General features: G+C 36.7%; 1 protein-coding gene across 1 annotated transcript in view; it reads left to right on the top strand.

Moving 5' to 3' along the window:
* sez6b (seizure related 6 homolog b) overlaps window positions 1-21,133 on the top strand; it is a 320,673-nt gene that overhangs the window by 210,538 nt on the left and 89,002 nt on the right. Inside the window, exon 4 of the mRNA XM_056474148.1 lies at window positions 5,106-5,295. Within this exon, the coding sequence (XP_056330123.1) occupies window positions 5,106-5,295 (190 nt within the window). The remainder of the gene's footprint in view (window positions 1-5,105; window positions 5,296-21,133) is intronic.

Genomic DNA, 21,133 nt, shown 5'->3' with positions numbered 1-21,133 from the left:
CGGTCGGGCCCGGTGCCAACGCAAATTGGATTATGGCGAGCAATATTCTGGAAACATTTTATTATCCGAGGGCTTTTAGTGTAATGTGATTACTTTGTAATGCACTTTTGTTTTATAGACTGCTTCAGCACATTCCAGCTCCAGCTTTATTAAGCGTGAATTTATTCTGTAGTACACATCATCAGGTTGTCACCTGTTGCCTCCACAGCACTCAGCAACCTTTAAGTGTGTTTCCAGAAACCATTTTTAAAGTGCTTGTATTATGCTTTTTTGAATGGTGTAATATAGCTGTTTATGGATGTAAAAATCTAAAGTTTAAAATGTAAAAGTGCACAGAAAATTAAGTTTTTTCCTCCCAAATAAAAAATAAGTTACTAAAATTACTTGTTAGTACTTCCAGTCTTACTTCCTACACAAAACTGTAGGTTTGAAATACATTTGCATAATGCCAGTGAACTGTTTGGTTTTCACTGGCTGCCCATGATCAACATCTACTTTGACCCTCAAACACTGTATTTTTAGCAGATGTATGGAAGAGTTGTATATTGTAATAAAAATGTGGAGAAGACACTGTTTTGTTGCAAAAGAATTTTGCATGCACTTCTAAAATATGAAACTCATGCTTAAAACTGCGACAGAGAGAAAGAACTGAAATTGTCATGTACATTTACATGACAATGTTGTACTATTGATCGTTTTTTCCATCATGTTTTTTTTTAAGTTTCATGAACAGACAAAACCAATGTAAAAAAAGGCTCTGTTTACACTGATCTTTGAAAACAACCAACAACAAAAAAAATCACTAAACAATGTATGTATACTCACCGGAAACTTTATTAGGTACACATTATTGCTTACTTGCTGCAAATTTGTCAGCTGCACATCCATTATGCGAATCTCCCATTCCACCACATGCCAAAGGTGCTCTATTGGATTGAGATCTGGTGATTGTGGAGGCCATTTGAGTACAGTGAACTCATTATCATGTTCAAGAAACCAGTCTGAGATGATTTGCGCTTTATGACATGGCGCGTTATCAGCAGCAGCCTGAACCGTTGATACAAGGCAGAATGGACCCATGCTTTTATGTTGTTGATGGCAAATTCTGACCCTACCATCTAAATGTTGCAGCAGAAATTGAGACTCATCAGATCAGGCAATGTTTTTCCAATATTCTATTGTCCAATTTTGTTGAGCCTGTGCGAATTGTAGCCTCAGTTTTCTGTTCTTAGCTAACAGGAGTGGCACCCAGTGTGGTCTTCTGCTGCTGTAGCCAATCCACCTCAAGGTTCGATGTGTTGTGCATTCAGAGATGCTCTTCCTTGGATGTAATTAGAGGGTTATTTGAGTTACTGTTGCATTTCTGTCAGCTCAAACCAGTTTGGCCATTCTCCTCTGACCTTTTGTTTGAACTTCAGCAGATTATCTTGACCATGTCTACATGCCTAAATGCGCTGAGTTGCTGCCATGTGATCGGCTGATTAGAATTTTGCGTTAACAAGCAGTTGGACAGGGTTAGGGTTAGCTAATAATGTGGCAGTGTGTGTTTATGGTCCTGTAATCCTCTCCATTGTTTTTATTTATTTATTTTTTTGGTTGTTTAGTCCTTGTATATATCTGAAGAAGTAAAATGTCACAATTGTTTTTTTTTTAATCACGATTTTTTGTAATTTACATTATGATGCTAATGGTACCGTTTACAAAAATTGCACTTTCAAACCCATTTATAAACCAATCCAAAAACTTAAATTATTTTAAATGAGCATTTAGTTTTAGTTTTATTACATATATAACAGCTTTATTCATTCAAAAATATCACTGTCATCGAAACAAACAATCACACACACACAAGCAAACACAAATCTGTTGTGTTTTTACCCCATTCATTGTATGTTTTTGACATGTGCTTCAAACAAACAACAGACTGTTCCATCTGACCAATCAGAACAGGAAAGAAAGGCTTATAGTGAATTCTTGAATGAACTGTTTCAGACACTGAGAAAAGAGCAGATGCTGCAGTATATATTATGAAAAATGAGTGCTTTTTGACCTTGGATTCATATAAACTTATAATAGGAGCCCCTTAAGAACATTCCAACACACACACTTACTTTAAATTCAGTCTTCATCGTTCACAGTGAAGAAATTGAAATGACCGTGCTTTTTGTAAAAGTTTCCTGATGGTAAACTCCAGACAGCAGCATTAATTTAAGCTGAGAGGTGGAGGTGTCTTTGGTGTCGTCAGGAGTTACGGGTGTCTAGATTGAGGGCGACGCGTGCGAGTCCTCATTAACCTGTCGTCACGTCTGCGTCTCGCCAGGGTCCCTCCTCGGGTCACATTCATTTGCCTGCATCTGATTAAAGACACTTTCATTACCTGAGAGGAGCACAAGGGCACATCCCAGCTGATCCTGGATCAGCTACAATGGCATCGTTTTGCGACGGCAACGTTGCTTGAATAGGTCTGACTTTTTCATTCAGCGTGATTGTAATTATTCCTCAGACTCTGACTTTTTTACACCACTCTGTGTCACGACTTCCACCCACGCCGCAGTATTGGATATTGGCTCATGCAGTTGTTGCATGTGTTGTCTGAAGCGCTAGACGGGCAGAACGAGAAGTAATGGGCGGCTGTGGATTTCTATTAGTGACAGGTGAGGATATGCATGCTGGCTTCGGCAGACAGGAGATTGCCCGTGGTGCAATTACCATGCAGTTTGGCAGACAGACAGGCCAATACCATTATGAGTGCAGTCAGTGTGGCAGAATGTGTCACCCCGTTGCCATCACTGCATTTCCCAAAACACATCAGTCTGTCCTTCTACTGTTGAGTGTTGTCCAAACTTTTCCATTTTTAAGCAGTCTAGCCTATTCATGTTCCTGTTCCATATTTAACACTTAACAAACATGCTTTTCCTTCTGATGGGTAACATTTGACACCTTTGGGATTAGTTGTATAATGATCCCAGGAGTATTTATTAACATTTTATTAAAATATTAATTTTTATTTATCTAAATTTAACTAATATTTTTATGTTGATATGTTGAATAATTTCCACCCCATTAAAAAGTTCAGTGTGTGTGTGTGAGTTTGTGAGTTATTTAGGTTTCGCAATAGATGATTTGATGAATATTTTGCCAAATTAAGCTAAGCTCAGTTTACTTCTTTTATTGCTTAAAGTTTGTGTCAAACTTTTCTGGTTCTTAGTGTTTTTGTTTTATTTAACCTTATATTTCTTTAACCTTTAACGCATAGTTTGTTATGGTTTTAGAATAATACTTGCGTACCAAAAAGGATAATGTGTTTATGTTGCATTATTTTAAAACTAAACAATTAATTTGCAATCCTGCTGTAATTTAGCAAATTTTGCTAATTATTAGAAAATATTGTGCTGTTGCATTAAAAGTTGATAATGGTATGTTTGTATTATTTTATATTTACAATATTATATGTATATATATTTTTGGAATAGGCTGTTACCAATTTATGTGCTATCATTATTTTTATTACTGTGTAGAAATATTGACATTTTTGCTTTTGATTTACATTTAACAACTTCAAGTTATATTATTATTATTATTATTATTATTCAAGTTATTATTATTATTATTATTATTATTATTATTATTATGATTACTCAAGTTATTATAAACATTTGAGTATTTAATGTCTGTCAGATGAAGAAGAGACAGAGTCAGAGATTCAATTAAAGCAGAAGTTTACTGAAGATAGTTTGCAGTTTCATCAGCAGAAGCCAGCTTTAGCACTCGTAAAAAGTTTGTAGGCGGCTCTGTTTACAATCTCAAAACAACAACAACTATACTCTTACATAACGTCAACAACTGTCATACATATAGGTGTTTCAACCTGACTAAGAAAATTTATATGCTGGTGCATGTGTCCAATTCTGAAAGATGTCTCAATATCTCAAGCATACGTTAAGACAGCCACTAGGCTGTTCAGAGCTGACCTCAGAACTGTGAAATAATCCACACAGAAATAGAACACACACACACACACACGCACACACACACACACACACACACACACACGCACACACACACAAAGTACAATCTGTTTCATACCCAAGGCTGAGTGTACTCTCAGCCATCTTATTAAAACTGGTTAAAAACCAGTACAATTTACATCCATACTGGCAGCTTACATACTACAAATCTTGCCATAAAGGAAATCACTTTAAACACAATTCATCACCTTAGAATTATAAGGTTCTATCTTAAATGTTTTGTCAAAATTGAGTTATTGACATATTCTATTAAATGACAACTTCTTTACATTATGGGATGTTATTTTTTATAAGTTGTTTAGATTTTAAGACTTTTTATTTAAAAAACAAATGTTACACACATACTGTTTGCTTTATGGAATGCAAAAACTTTGAAGCTCAATATCTCAAAATCATTCAGAATGCAGATAGAAACCTTATAATTCCAAGGTGACAAATTAACACATAAAAATAGCAAAATCACTGTAGACGGCTTTAACACAGAAATAACAAAAGGAACAGTTGTTTAGTCATCAGTCCCTGCAGTTTCACTCAAGAGGTCTTCATGACACATGGCCTGGTTTGGTGGCTCCTGAAAATAGAGTTATGACAGACAAAGATAAGGACAAAGCTGAACATTCCTAAACACATTCAGAAAATAGGTTATGTTTAATTTATTTATTAGTCAAAACCATTAAAAAAATTAAATACTGATTGAAATAATCATATTAATAAAGTAATGAGAATATCCTTGCTGGGATGGATTTGAAGACAAAAATACGACCCCATCATAATAAATGTTATTAATGTCTATAAAAATAATAATCAATAAATTATTTCTATAAAATAATGTCTAGATTATTAGGAGTTCTCTTTTCAGTGAACATTTATTATTATTAGTAGTACTTGAGTAGTAGTAGTAGTAGTAGTAGTAGTAGTAGTAGTAGTAGTAGAAGAAGAAGAAATCAATGTATATCAACTGTTCCTCAAGTCCACAAGACCCTCAGATATATAAACATCCATTACTACAGCTAACTCACATTAATCAAATGTTCAATCCTGATCTCTTTTTCTTCTTTCATCTCTCCCAACACTCAGGTAATGAACGTGAGCCTGTCTGAGGGCGACGTGGTCATATTCGAAGACCTGGGTAGCCGAGAACCCTCAGTCCTGGCCAACGAGTCCATCCTACTGAAAGGCCTGGTGGTGCGCAGCTGGAGCAACCAAATCTCCATCCACTTCCGCAGCCGTAAACCGCAGTCCAGCTCCTTACTCCTGCGCTATCAAGGTTAGTCAACCCTACACGTCAACCTCTAAACATCTGCTTCATCTACTTCCCGCTAATTGCGCTTGTGCCTATGTCTCCGGCTGGCATGGATCCAGCCGTTCTAGACAAACCTGTTTATGAGCGTACACTTACTGATTAGATTGGCACGAGCGATTAGGACTCTGGGAGTCGGGAGCTCTCAATCATTGTTTTCTATTAGGAGAGACTCTCTGCGCACTGAAGGGGAAACACTCCTTGTTATCTCATGTCAACATAATATGCTCATGTTAGCCTGAAAATGACAGCTGCTGTCAATAGGCCGCATAATTACATCGGAGAATGACTTGGATAATTCTCTGCTAATAGTCTTTTAACAGAGTCATCACGAGGAGATCGGCACCAACAGAAAAGGTTACAGAGCGCCGATGTTGCCCCGTCTTGCTTTTCTCATGCGATGAAATGACAAATGACTGTATACAGGCAGATTCTTTTGTTATTGTAAGCTAATGAACTGTGGCAGGTTTGTGGTGGAGAAATTGCTTTTGTGTGTGTGTGCATCATTAATATGCCTTTTGAATATGAAAGTCGTTTAGCTTTTAGCTAACAACCCATCTTTGCTTTAGTCTTCTTTCTTAATCTGTAGTATGACTCTGGAGAGGTTGAGTTTGTCGTTTTTGTGCCTTTAAATTGTACTGAAAGAAAGGCACTGTTTTTAAAAAAAAGTGGAGGGAAGAAGTCATTAGGTGATTTAATTTAATTTAAGTCCGTAAAACCTAAAATGTCGCTACTGTGTTGTCTATATAAATTTTGGTTAGCATTTCTCACTTTTCTCATGCAGTGAAATGACAAATGACTGTATACAGGCAGATTCTTTTGTTATTGTGAGCTAATGAACTGTGGCAGGTTTCGCAGTGGAGAAATTGCTTTTTTGTGTGTGCGCACATCATTAATATGCCTTTTAAATATTAAAGTCATTTAGCTTTTAGCTAACAACCCATCTTTGCTTTAGTCTTCTTTCTGAATCTGTAGTATGACTCTGGAGAGGTTGAGTATGTCGTTTTTACATATTTAATGTGTCCTAAAAGGGTCGATGCGGTGGCGCAGTAGGTAGTGCTGTCGCCTCACAGCAAAATGTTCACTGGTTTGAGCCTCGTCTGGGTCAGTTGGCATTTCTGTGTGGAGTTTGCATGTTCTCCCTGTGTTCGCGTGGGTTTCCTCCGGGTGTTCCGGTTTCTCCCACAAGTCGAAAGACGTGCACTACAGGTGAATTGGGTAAGCTAAAATTGTCCGTAGTGTATGTATGTGAATGAGATTGTATGGGTGTTTCCCAGTGATGGGTTGCAGCTGGATAGGCATCTGCTGCGTAAAACGTGCTGGATAAGTTGGCTGTTCATTCCGCTGTGGTGACCCCTGATTTTTTAAGAGACTAAGCCAAAAAGAAAATGAATGAATGAATGAATGAATGAATGAATGAATGAATGAAAGGAAGAAAGTGTTTTAAAATGGGAGGGGAAGTGATTAGGTGATTTAATAAAATTTTATTTAAGTCAAAAACCAAAAATGTTGTTGCTGTATTTTCTGCGTAAATTTTAATTAACATTTCTCACTTTTCTCATGCAATGAAATGACAAATGACTGTGTACAGGTTAATGTTTTTGTTTCTGTGTGCTAATGAACTGTGGCGGGTTTGCAGTGGAGAAATTGCTTTTTTGTGAGTGTGAATCATTAATGTGCCTTTTGAAAAAGAAAATAGTTTGTCTCATCTTTAGTCTTCTTTTTTTAATCTTTAGTATGCAGTGTTGGGTAAAGTTATTTTAGAAAGTAATACATTACAATAATGAGTTACTCCCAAAAAAAGTAACAAGTTGCGTTTCTTCTTATTTTTTTTTTAAATAGAAAAGCTCTGCAATTAACAACATGCTGTAAAACATTCATTTACCTTTAATAATAAAAAAAAGCATTACATAAATTTATGTAAGATGTTATCTTCTGAGAACTTCCTGACCCCATAGCTATACATGCCGTATAAACAGATTAATGAAAGCTTAAAACAATGCGTTTGCTACTTTTTTACATTTTGTCTTATGAAAAAGTAAAATCACTGTCCATTTAGATAATCCTCTTTTCCTTTTCTTCCATGTGTTCAAAATAAAGAGAATATTTTCATCGCAGAAATGCAAGGCTCTGCCATCTTTCTTTCTGCCTGTTCCTGCATTCTCTCATTGTGTGCAGGATTCAACATGACTACGCTTTTTAATTCAGCTTTTTATTTTTTAAAAGCGAATTAACTAAACTAAAAAGTAAAAGTCGCATTACATTTTTAAAAAGTAACTCAAATACTATTACTTAAATTGTAAAAGTAATACGTTATTTTACTCTTTACTTACAAAAGTAATATTATTACATAACTCGCGTTACTTGTAATGTGCTACCTCCAACACTGGTAGTATGACTTCAGAGGAGCTTGAAATTGTACTGAAAAGAATATACGGTAAAAGAAGTTATATACTTTTTAAAAGTGGATGGGAAAGTCATTGAGTGATTTAATTAACATTTTAAAACACTGAAACCTAAATGTCACTACTAGATTTTTTACATAAAGTTTTGGTTTGCTTGTGTTTTTAGGCAATAAAATGAAAGCTAAAACTGAGAATGCTTTGTAATTATTATTTAGTATTTTTTTTAAATGATATTTTAAAAGTTATTTTTAAGACTTAACTCATTAACTTAAAATATACTATTTAAAAAAAACACAAGCCAATAAAATAACTACTCATTGTTGACTGTAAAATTTTATTGCCAATGAACAAGTCGAGAGCTGTCATTTTACTAACCATTGTTGCCATGAAAGCACAGTAGAGCTATTGCAAGCAGCAGAAACAAGTGTACTACATAGAAATGTCCTGTCAGTGTGTTATTTGAGTGAACTTTACTGAGCATAGCCTCTTTTTTTCTGTCTCATATTTTCACCTGTATTTCTGTTTTGCCCAAAAAACAAAAATGCCATCATTGACCAATAGTTTGGTTGAAAAATTCAGTGCATCCCTGCCTAGAAAAATAGCCATCGGGTGCTTTCATTCAGTGTAGCTGTCAAACACTTACATCCTTAAAGAAACAGCTAGCCCAGGAATGACAATTCTGTCATCAGTTACTCACTCCTCCCTTGTTTTAAATCTTTCTTTTGTTGAACACAGAAAAATATTTTGAAGGATGCTGGAAATTTGCAATGATAAACTTCCATAGATATTTTTTCCTATTATTGCAGTCAGTAGTTACAGGTTTTCAGCATTATTCAAAATATCTTCTTTCATGTTCAACAAAAGAAGAAAACTGACTTGAGGGTAAGTCACAATAATCAATATATAGACTTATTACACAACACATGGACATAACCTCAATTCTTTTTAATGATGCAATATATATCGCCCATACATAAAAACCAATTCTAGCAACAATTTAGCTGATTGCGCAACATCTCTATCTCTCTTGGAGGTATCAGTGTCAGTTTACTATAAATTACATGAGTATATTTTCATGTGGGTGTCTGACAACCGAAAATAGATCTGGGTGCAGACATTAGATTAGATTAGATTCAACTTTATTGTCATAACACATGTACAAGTACAAGGCAACGAAATGCAGTTTCGGTCTAACCAGCAGTGCAATAGCAGCAAGTGCAGGATACAGGTATAAGTTATAAAGTGCAGTTATAGAAAAACTATGGTGATATTTACAGATGGATGTACTATGAACATTATATACAGGTTGTATTAGCTATGAACAGATTTACAATAAATGAATATATGTACAGGATGCTATTAATAATCAGGAGTGGCAGATAGATAAACAATTACAAATGTCCATGTGCAGTGGGTATGTCCAGTTCAGATAAGTAAATCAGTGCAATGAATATGTGCAAACTTTAAATGTGCAAATGTTAAATAGTGCAGTGATTGTGAGGAGTATAAGTTAGAGGAGTGTGGGGGGTGTATTGGGGCAAAAGAGTCAGTGAGGGGCAGAGTTCAAAAGGGAGACAGCTCTGGGGAAAAAGCTGTATCAAAATTTGTATCAGTTAATAAATTATTTTAAACTGTAAATTTAAAGCCTTAAATGCTCAAATGCTGCTGCTGTGTATTTCTGCCAAGCATTTTTTCTTTTCTCATGCGATGAAATGACAAATGATTGTATGCAGGCAAATTCTTTTGTTTCTGTGAGCTAATGAACTGTGGCGGGTTTGCAGTGGAGAAATATCTTTTTGTGTGTGTGTGTGCATCGTTAATATGCTTTTTGAATAAGAAAGTCGTTTACACACCGCCTCCTCTTTCTCTGTGTCTGTCTTTATGAGCGTGTGGGGGGTAATCGGTAGTGTTAGCTGTCTTAGAAAAGAAACTGTACGTTTCCTCTATTAGACTCACAGCAATCATCCGCAAGAACCAGACAGCACATATTTCATAAAGGCTCTGTGTTTCTTTACAAAACTTCCAATTACTTCACTCCGAAGGCCCTGCTCCCTCTGTTTCCGGTTCAATTTAATGTTCTCCAGCTTTTATGTGGGGTGGACGTGCACACACAAGGGCAGCTAATTTTGCCACTGGGTTTACACTTTCCTTGGCATTGATATAATGGCAAGTGTGGAAGGGAATGAATGAAATAGGGACTGAGATGCAGTGTAAATACATACTGCAACCTGACTGTTGATTAGAGTATCATTTACTCAACCTGGTGCCATTCTGAAAGCACATGACTTTCTTTGTTCTGTAGAAAATAAAATGGAGAAGTTTGGCAGAATATGTTTTATATACATACCATGTGGTAAAACCATGGTACAGTATTAGATCAGATTATGATTATTATTTCTAAATTTATTTAAAGGACACCTATTTTACCCCTTTTTCAAGATTTAAGATAAATCTTTTGTGTCTCCAGAATGTGTCTGTAAAATTTCAGCTCAAATCACCCATCAGATTATTTATTATACCTTTAAGAATATTGGAATTTTCTGCTCTAAACATTATGTAGCTGTTTTTGTGGCCTGTGCCTTTAATGCTAGTTCTCCTCGCCCACCGTTCCCACATGTCTGTCAGAGTGTGCCTCAATCTCCACCTCGGCTGTTCCAGATAAACAGCACAGTGACAGACATGAAGGAAGCTGATCTCATGTAATGTTTGTGAGAAATACTATAGTAAGAACTTCACCAATGATTATTTGATGAATTTGTTGTGGAGTTGCAACAATGAGTCACACACAATGTCGTTACAAAGTTCACGCACATACACACACAGTGCACGCGTTTAACTTTGCACTGTTTAACATGGCAAATGTGACAGGATACACATTAATATGCACTCCTGTAGGGATATCAAAATGGGAGCGATTCTGGATTTGAATCCTATTTTAATGTCATTAATTTAAAAAAGAGACTTATTGTCTTCATATAATCCCAATATGACAGTGGACACTATACCTACACAGAGTTATGTCCAAACAGCTCCCAAAAAATGATTTTCATCATACTGTAGGTGCCTTTTAAAGTGTGTCCACATGCTTATAATAGCTTTAAAGGTGCCAGGAAGAACCATTTTGCCATTGAAGAACATTTATGAGTTCCTCAAAGAATGTTTAATGAAAGATGATCAAAGAATAAATCTTTATAGTTTGGAGAACAAATTCTCAATCTAAAGAACCCTTTTCCACTGTAAAAAACGTTTTTGTGGAATGGATTCCATAGATTTTAAAGCAATGGCTCAAACAAAACTGAAAATGTACTCACTATTTACTTCCAAATCTTTACAAATGGTTCCAAATCTTGATAAAAAAAAAAATTCTATGGGACCCAAACGAAGATATTTTGAGGAAAGCTGAAAAACTGTAACCACTGACTTCCTTAGTAGAAAAAAATACCATGAAAGTCAATGGTTAGAAATGACCAACTTTTTTCTAAATATCTTCTTTCATTTTTAACAGAAGCAAGAGACACATAAAGATTTGACACCAGTAAAGTATGAGTATATGATGAATTATTATGTGAATTTTCATTTTTGGGTGAACTACCCTTTTAATAGAATCACCAATTCCATCGAGGAGTCTTTATTTTTAAATAAAAAAGTAAAACTTCACTTTCAAAACAAACTAGCTAGTCAGTTGAATGTTATAAGCTTCTAGATGTTTTTGTTTAAATATCAGTTTTTACCATGGTCATGTCATGCATGTCTTGAAGGAAAATTGTCTGCGTTTCAACATGGATGAGCATGTATCTGCTTTTGATCGCCTCTGCAAGGCTTGGCATTGTGTGCATTAGACTATGAGCACATCAAACTCCTTTATAGTGCTTCGAACTTTCATCTCCTGTCATGTGTCTATAGCAAGCCTGTTTTTTCCACTATACCATCCACGCAGATCTAACACTCCTGTCTCGACGCTCAGTGAGCCGTTCAGTCTGACGGATGACAGATTCTCTAAATGGGAACCTCCATCAGAGACACGCACGCATTAAAGATTTAGACCTCTCAATAATTCAGATCACTATGAAAGGACCCTCGCTGCCCCCCCTTTGCGTCTGGATAAAGGTTAAACACAAACAAGTCCGGACTGATGGAGTGAAGTTCGAAATGGAGGCTGTTGGGGTCTTTCAGCAGGTAGTGGTCCACTTTCGCCACGTGACCATTCAAATGTCACCATAGATAAAGATGATGACTGTTATTTGGCACCCAATCTGCATGTGTTGTGGGTAAACTGATTTGGCGAATGCTTTAGACAAGGTATTATGAGCTGAGGATTGCAGTCGGAGCTCAGTTGTGTAGTTGAGCCGTGATAAAGTCGGCTGATCTGGGCTGAGTCTAGCGGTGCATGGCGGGCCGCTGTGTGCGCTGATGGCTGAGGAAGCTGCTGTAATATCCTCCACCCCGCCGTTCAGCCCTCCCGGAGGAGATTAACCCTGCAGGGCGAAGGATCACCTGCTGAGAGACACGCTCTCACCCACTGACACACATCCTCAGCCCAAGTGCTGCTCCGCTTCACACTCTTCTTTTTATTTTTATTTTGGCTGTTATTTTCTTTGAACTTATGTTTGAACTTATGTTCATGCAAACCAAGCACAACAAGCAAGGGAAATAAGAGTTTTGCGAGTAAGCAAATGAGCTACTGGTTAGTTGGCATGTAGAATTTTCTTTTGTTGCTTGGGTTTACTTTTAGCAGTAGCCAAAAACACACTGTATGGGTCAAAAACTTATTTTCTAGTATGCTAAAAATCATTAGAATATTAAGTAAATATTATGTTCCATAAAGATACTTTGTAAATTTCCTACTGTAAATATATCAAATCTCAATGTATCATTAGTAATGTGCATTGCAAAAGCACTTCAATTAGATTGGACAACTTTAAAGGCGAAAGATTTGTCAGTATTTTTATTTTATTTATTTATTTTTTAATCCTCTGATTCCAGATTTTCCTGTAGTTGTATCTCAGACAAATAGTGTCATATTCTAACAAATCATACATCAATAGAAAAATTATGTATTCTTCTTTTAGATATTGAAATCTCAATTTGAAAAAAATACCATGAGTGGTCTTCCAGGGTCAGATTAAATTTTTTTGATTCAGTAAGTTCATGGATCATGCTTATTCTGTCTAAATCTTATACACTCTCAGAATCACTGTGCGGTATCTTTTCAAAAGGTGCACATTTGTACCTAAAGGACGAATGTTAATAATGCAAAAGGTGTGTGTAACACTGCATATTTCATAAAAACATTATGCTCATCTTCACTGTTACTTTTCGATTTGCATTGTACTTTTTCGTCAACTTATTGTGCAATAAATCACCAGCCACTTTATTAGGTACACCTTACTTGTACCGGGTTAGACCACTGTTTGCCTTCATCCTTCGTGGCATAGATTCAACAAGGTACTTGAAATATTCCTCAGACTTTTGGTCCATATTGACATGATAGCTTCATGCAGTTGCTGCAGATGTGTCGGCTGCACATCCATGATGCGAATCTCCTGTTTCACCACATCCCAAAGGTGCTCTATTGGATTGAGATCTGGTGAATGTGGAGGCCATTTGAGGACAGTGAACTCATTGTCATTTTTAAGAAACCAGTCTGAGATGATGTAGCCCATTCGCCTCAAGGTCCGATGTGTTGTGCATTCAGAGATGGTCTTCCACATACTTTGGTTATATCGAGTGGTTATTTGATTTACTGTTGCTTTTCTATCACCTCAAACCAGTCTGGCCATTCCTCAGACCTCTGGCATCAACAAGGCATTTGCACCCACAGAACTGGATATTTTCTCTTTTTCAGACCATTCTCTGTAAACCCTGGAGATGGTTGTGCGTGAAAAGCCCAGTAGATCAGCAGTTTCTGAAATACTCAGACCAGCCGTCTGGCACCAACAACCATGCCACGTTCAAAGTCACAGATCAAAAAGCAGCAGATCGTTTTGACCATGTCTTCATGCCTAAATGCATTGAGTTGCGGCCATGGGATTGGATGATTAGAAATTTGCGTCAACGACCAGTTGGACAGGTGTACCTAATAAAGTGGCCGGTGAGTGTATTTATTCCAAATAAGAACTTCTATTGATTTAATTACCATTTATAATTGATCATGTAGTCTATGTCAGATTTAACTAACCAACTTTGAGAATATATATTTATTTCCAACAAGGCCCGACTTTTTTGACATTGAACAGTTATTCTGGAGACAGCCTTGCAGCGCCAATATCAAGAGGTCTATATTATCAAAAAGTGTATTATCAGCTGCTGACCGTAAAATCTCCATTAAGGCATTTTATGATACAATCTTATACGCCATGTTAAGTCGTCCTTTGACCTTGTTTGTCAGCAAGGTCTTCATGGAGGCACTTTTAATGCTGTCGTGAACTGACAGACTGGATTTCTGTGATAGATGGGAATGTGTTAGTTTTAAAGTGTCTAGACATGCCCTGCCTTGACTCATTCACACACTTTTCTTTCCTTCTGACTCTTTCCAGCCTCTTCGGCATTGGACGAAGGTCCTGAATTACAAATAATTTGGAGACCATCGCATCCAGATTTCATTGGAGTTCTGCCCTTGCGGTTTATAGAGCGATAGATGAAAGTAAAACCAGTCCTACTGGAGCTCTGGGTGAACTTGACCATGTTACAAGTCAGAATAGCCATAAAGAAAAAATAAAACTAATCCAGCTATTTTGTATCAATATTCTGTCACAGATCATTCAGTTCCATCAATTTTTCTGTTCTGGAATTTAATGGCACTTTGATATTTCATGTCTTGTGGAGTAAAAAAAAAGAAAACATTTTAATCAGACAGGCGTGCAAGACAAGACAGATCTGATAATAAATGGACACACCGTCTCTGGAAGAATGGCTAATTAATTTTCTTCGTAATGAGCTGCCTCTTTTGAGAGGTTGACAGGCTAATGAATCCTGCCCTCTCATCTCCAGTTACGCCTTTGTGTCATCCAGAAAAAATAAAAATACAAAAATTATCAGGACCGGCACAGTAAGAGGAGTCATGTCAGGTCATTTGAAAACACGGCTTTAAGAGCGAACAATACTGCAGGTGTGAGGAAGGCCATGGAGATTGATAGAAGAAAATAGGGCCATTCATGAAAAGAGCAAAGGAGATTTTTGCAATGAAAAGGCTCTACAATTAACCAACAAGCACTCTCCTTCCTCCGCTTCTCTGTGGGAAATTGCTTTAACATTTAAAGAGTCGGTGGGTCGACAGAAAGAGATGGTGCCACGCTGGGTACAAGAGAATTGCACGTTTTCTTATGAATTGAGAGTTAGTTCAAAAGAGCTGTAATTCTTTTCTTTCTGGTTTTTAAAAGGACCGTTATCCCTTCAACTTTACGTGACCTGCCACTCTGTACACAGTATGTCACCTTTCTCACCCAATTAGGGTGTCATGTCATGCGTTCATGTCTGAAATCTCCACGTCTTGGTGCAAACGGTGCCCTTCTCAGTGATAAACGCCTGGATGGATCAGTGTCTTTGACGGCTGCATTCAAAGACAGGCAAAGTTTTTTGTTAAAGAGCTTTGACATTTAGTGGTGTCGGAGCATTGGGCGGCTGAGGTGTCAGATCAGCTTAAGCAGATGTGCGGCACAGGCTGTATTTCACCTTTATGCCAGGTTCACCTCTGCCTGAGGCCGGCTCATTTCTGCAACATTAATTTTCGTGCTCCCCTGCCGTGTGTGACGGCCAATAATAAAAGGCCAAACCGCCCTCTTGCTCAACTCTTGGACAGATTTATGACTGAGGAGGCTTCATCTTCATATGTTTTGTTTTGTACATCCAACACTTACCAGGTATTTCATATTTTATATTCAGCATACCCAGCAAACAATTTTGTGTTTAATAGAAGTCTAATAGACATCTAAACGTAGACAGCTTGACTAAAACAAAACTAAACTTGGGCTGTCTAATAATCTAATAGGCATCTAAGAATGGCCCAAAACTAGACATGTCGTCAAATAGACAGATTAGACAGACTTTATATGTGTGGTCATTCATTTCTGTTTATTTAATGGCTAGTCTAGTTTTTGCCTATTTTTAGACGTCTATTAGATTTTCACTGACAGCCCAAATTTAGCCTTGTTTTAGCCAAGACGACTATGTTTAGACATCTATTAGACATCTATTTTTCAAAACAAAAAATGCTTGCTAGCTGTAATCAATGTTTATTCATGTTAGAATGACTTCATCTAGATAATCTGAATTTGGCCTGAGTGATTATTTATATAGTACTTTAATACTTAAATACAACTCTATTTTATACATTAGCATCTAAGTAGATTGTGAAAAGTGGCCATTACATACGTGAATGGAGAGCAGTGGATGTAGTGATTTACAGCTTCAGTGACATTGGATTTATTTAAACCAATACCTGGTAATTTCCATGTCATTATGCAAATAAACAACAAGAACAAAAGATATTTGAAATATTATATTGATATTGATATATTTGATATTTATCATTTGTTAAAAATATATAATATATGATATATAATACAAAATTGTGATTATATATAACAATCCATTTGTCAAAATCACCAGCAATCTAATCCTTGTTGACCGCTGGTAAACACACAGATAGCCATAGAACTAAAAATCTGCCATTATATGGACTACAGTTCCAGTCATGCACCACTCAAACGCACCTGTTCCAGATTCCCCTGATTGCGCACACACACACACACACATCCGCAGGATTGTCAAGGACTGATTACATGAACTTTAAAAAAACAGCACACACCCACACGCATCTGTGCTGTGTCTTGTTAACCTGTACAGTGCATTTCCTTAGTCTTGTCTTACCGTGTTTTATGCTCGCTTTGTTTCATTGTTTATTCCTGTCTGCTGCCTGCCTTTTGACCATCTGCCTGCTCACTGACCACAACTCTGGATTGCCTGTATACATCTGTTTGCCACTGTGTTGATCATTGCTTGCCTGACCATTCTCCTATAAACCTTGCATTTGGACCTGCACTCTGTTGTCAGCGTCCATCACATGACACCATTTTAGTCAGCATTTTACTCATATATTATATTATATTATATTATATTATATTATATTATATTATATTATATTATATTATATTATATTATATTATATTATATTATATTATATTTACATTATATTTACATTATGTTACGTTACGTGACTTTACATTACATTACATTACGTCGCTGGTTCGAGTATTATCTGGACAAGTTGACATTTCTGTGTGGAGTTTGCATGTTCTCCCAGTGTTGGCATGGATTTGCTCCGAGTCCTCGGGTTTCCTCCACAGTCCAAAGACATGCGCTATAAGTGAATTGAATAAACAAAATTGGCCATAGCGTATAAGTGCAACTGTGAATGTCAGAATGTATAGGTGTTTCCCAGTACTGGGTTGCGGCTAGAAGGGCATCTGCTGCATAAAACATATGCTGGAATCGGTTCATTCTTTTATGGCAACCCCTGATATATAAAGGACTGAAGAAAAATGAATGAATGAATATTATATTACTGATGAAATTTTGTCTGCATCTCGTTGCAGAAAAAAGCAGGAAGAAGGATTGAAAAACTCCAATACATCAGCCATTTAAGAGATTTTTCGATAACACTGGTTTAGTATCTTTAAAAAAGACATTTTCATCTCTCTAATAACATGCATCACTGAACCCCACATAACACAGCTAATGCGTATTTGTGCTGCTAAAAACAATTTCTTTCCACGTGTGCAGCTTTCTTTGCTAGAAATGTTGGACTCTGATCAATAGAATTAGGCTATGAATGAGTCTGACTTCCGCTGACTAACACCCCATCCACTTGATGATGATTGTGATGATAACGGCTTTGCCCGAACACTTTTTGGCAGTTGTTAGCTAACGCGTAGCTAATAGCTGTTTCAAATGGCTGCATTAACATCCAGATTTTTTCTCCACTGGTGTTTGGGATGGTGGAGGAGAACAGAAAGTGAAATCCAGTGTGTGTGTGTCTGTAGGTGTGTGGAAAATGTGTTGACAACTCACTCCTTGCTGCCCTACAGATGTTAGCATAGCACCAGATCTACCATTCATTTATTCATAAACCCTCCCTCTCAGCTTGGAAGCACAGCCTGTGATGTTCCAGGGAAGCCCCGATCCCTCTTTTCCTAGCTCTTTCAAGAGTATGGAGCCACTTTTTAAAAAAAATTAACCATGTTTTTTTATAATAAAATTGAAGCCTTGAGACAAAGAACCATAAATGTCCATATTTTCAAATTTTAAGTAATAAGATTTGAATTGTGAACATAATATTATATATTTTTATTTTACTTAAAGATAGACAGCAAAAGCTTCTCAATTCTAAGAAGATACCATTTTTTCAGTGTCAGTATTAAAAATCAAATGTTATAATTGTTTATATTTCTCAAACGTGGAATAAGAGTATAACTTAAATTCATCATATCACTTTAAAGCACTAAAGATCTGATTCCATTATCTTAGTTTTAATTCAATAACAGAAACTTCAGGTTAATATAAAGCATTTCTTTCACGTTTATTATTATTATTATTATTATTATTATTTAAAAACAGAAAATACTAGTATAAGTATAAATGATGTACAATACATAGACCTTACATTACAGGCGGCAACAATCAATCATTAACAATGAACAATAAATAAATAAATACAACAATAAATACAGTAAATGCAGATATACATCATAGTTAAATATTGTCGTTTATATAGAAATGTACACTGCCGCAGCGCACCTGTGTATATACTGCTTAAAACTGTTTTCGCACCCCGCCATCTCACTATATAAATATATAAACAAATCAATAAGCAATTTTCAAACTAACCACAAATAAAACGTGGTACTGTATGTCAGCAACTGATGGAATGTAAGTGCAAAATCTGCTGTTGTATAGTATCTATAAAAATATGTAAAACAATAAAAAATAAATCACAGCATTTTTTTTTGAGCAATACAACACTTTACATTTAAATATCGTGTTCTGAAATATAAAAGTAATGTGTCACTGTGTCTACTAAACTAATCAATTTTGCTGCACAGATAACAAATGTGTTCTTATTTATTTGAAACAACAAACACAGTAGTATTAGTAATAGTATTTAATAAAAATTAATGTTAATAGTCTTTTGGTCTCTCTCGCGCTCACACTCGGTCTACCTCACGCTCATTCGGTCTCTCTTGCGAGCACACTTGACCTGTCTTGCGCACAACCGGTCTCTCTCGTGAGCACACTTGGCCTCTCTTGCACTCACCCGGTCTCTCTCTTGCGCACTAGTTGCCGCTGTAAACAGGAACACGCGGGCTAGAATGCAGCCAAAATTCATTAACCTAGTAACGGACAAACGCATTATATTGTAACGATAACGTAGTTACTATATTTAAAAAGTAATGCGTTACAGTTTTAGTTACTGTCATTACTATTAACACGTTAACACTGGAAACTGGTATTCCACAAAGATTTCTGAATGAAGGTAAAAATGCTATTTAAAATCAGTTCATTCCTGTTGGTTGTATGTTATTGTGCATCTATTGATATGCATGTAAAGTATACAGACACTGAGTAATACAACCAGACAAAAATCCTCTGATCCGTCTACTTAACTCAATTGAAAGCATCTGACCGGCCTACTGCTTTTATGTTTGTTTGAAGGGCAAATGAGTTCCTCTGTGAAGTTCTCCACAGTTTCAATGCAATTCCACCAAGGCTCATTCTCTAGTTTGGTCGCAAACCTCAAACCCTGTCAGCAATAACATACAAATAAAAGACTTTGACTTACAGGAACCATCTTGGCTCTGCTTGTGAGGTTCAACCAAGCAAAGAAGAAGAATAAAAGGAGATTTTAATTAGACCCTTTGGCAGAGTGTGTCCTTGTCTCAGTCCATGACGGCAGCAGATAATGAGGTTGGCGTGCCTTTTCAGGTTAGTTAATATCTGAAAGTAGCTCGTTTTAGAGGCGTTTATGATCAATTGAATCGCTGACCGTGTGTGGTCAGCTGGTTCATCAGCCAAAGCTCTCAATATCCATATGTCCTCGAGAGTCAAAGAGTAAAGGGAGACTTGTTCTTCATCAGTGTTCAATGAGCTTAGAGAAGAAATCCTGCGATCACACGAGACGCCCCCTCTACAATCAAATCTGAAGGACTCTCACGTCTGAAGAGTGATCTAATAAGAATGATCTGAATGTAACAACGCGAGCATGAGGAGTGCAGTACACCCTCTGCTTTATTAGGGAGAAATGAGAAGCACAGACTGAATCCTCAGAGCCAATTAGCTGAGTAGTGCTGCATCAATCCACCAGTATCTCAGAAAACAGACCTGCACCCATTCATCCATCCGTCTGTCCATCTGTCTGTACATCCATCCATTTGTATATCTATTTAGCTATCTGTCTGTCCGTCCGTTCCTCTGTCCATCCATCCATTCATCATCCATCCATCCATGTCCAACCATCTGTCGATCATCTGTATATCTGTCTCTCTGTTTGTCTATCTATCTACAGTCAGCCCTTTAACACATACAGACTTTGCAGGAAAATTACTGGCAATTTTCTGGAAAGGGATCATGTGTGAACAGGCCCTTTTTGAAAATACTAGTACATTTGTTCTGTGAATTTTACGGAAAGAGAAGTTGTAACATTACCGGAAATTTCCCCAAATGCTGCTCTGTGTGAACGCAAAAGGAAAATTGCTGAAAAGAGCGCATTTACCATTAGAACGCGCTGACGTGAGCCGTTTAGACATTGGTTCTAGCCAATCAGACGAATTCACATCCGAGCTGTTTACTATTATTAAAATAAATGGCTTTAAATCATTTTTCAGACACAATTAGCTGCTGTTTGATAGTCAGGTAACATTTCTATGTTCTTTCTTAGTGCCAACTGTGGAAAAAATGATCGATAAAATGCCTATGATAAACTGTTGTGAAGTGCACATGCATATGAAGGAGCGTTCCTGTGAGTCAGATTTGAGTAGCCTAAAACAACGAGAGACTTTCGCTTTAAAAAGTATCTCACAAGCTGCAGCACAAACACAAATGTACATCTCGGTATGCGAAAGTGTTCCTCCAAATTTTTTCATCATTTGGTCTGTCTCTGGGACAAAAGAAGGCAAAGTTTTAAATAAAAGTGAAACCATGAAGAAAAAGACTGACCCTCTTCGTGTTTAGTAAAAGTGCAGCCGTTTAGATCTCATTTTTGGTTAATGATGTCAGAATTTACCAGTGTTTTGGAATGGATGTGTGAATGGTACTTTCTGGAAAATTTCTGGAACGTCCTTGCCTCTGTGAACAGCACACACAGCATTTTAATTTTCCGGTAATGTCGTTCTGGAAATATTTACCAG

Source organism: Danio aesculapii, chromosome 15 (assembly GCF_903798145.1).
Source record: "Danio aesculapii chromosome 15, fDanAes4.1, whole genome shotgun sequence".
Classification (NCBI taxonomy): domain Eukaryota; kingdom Metazoa; phylum Chordata; class Actinopteri; order Cypriniformes; family Danionidae; genus Danio; species Danio aesculapii.
This window is presented reverse-complemented; position numbering and strand designations above follow the sequence as displayed.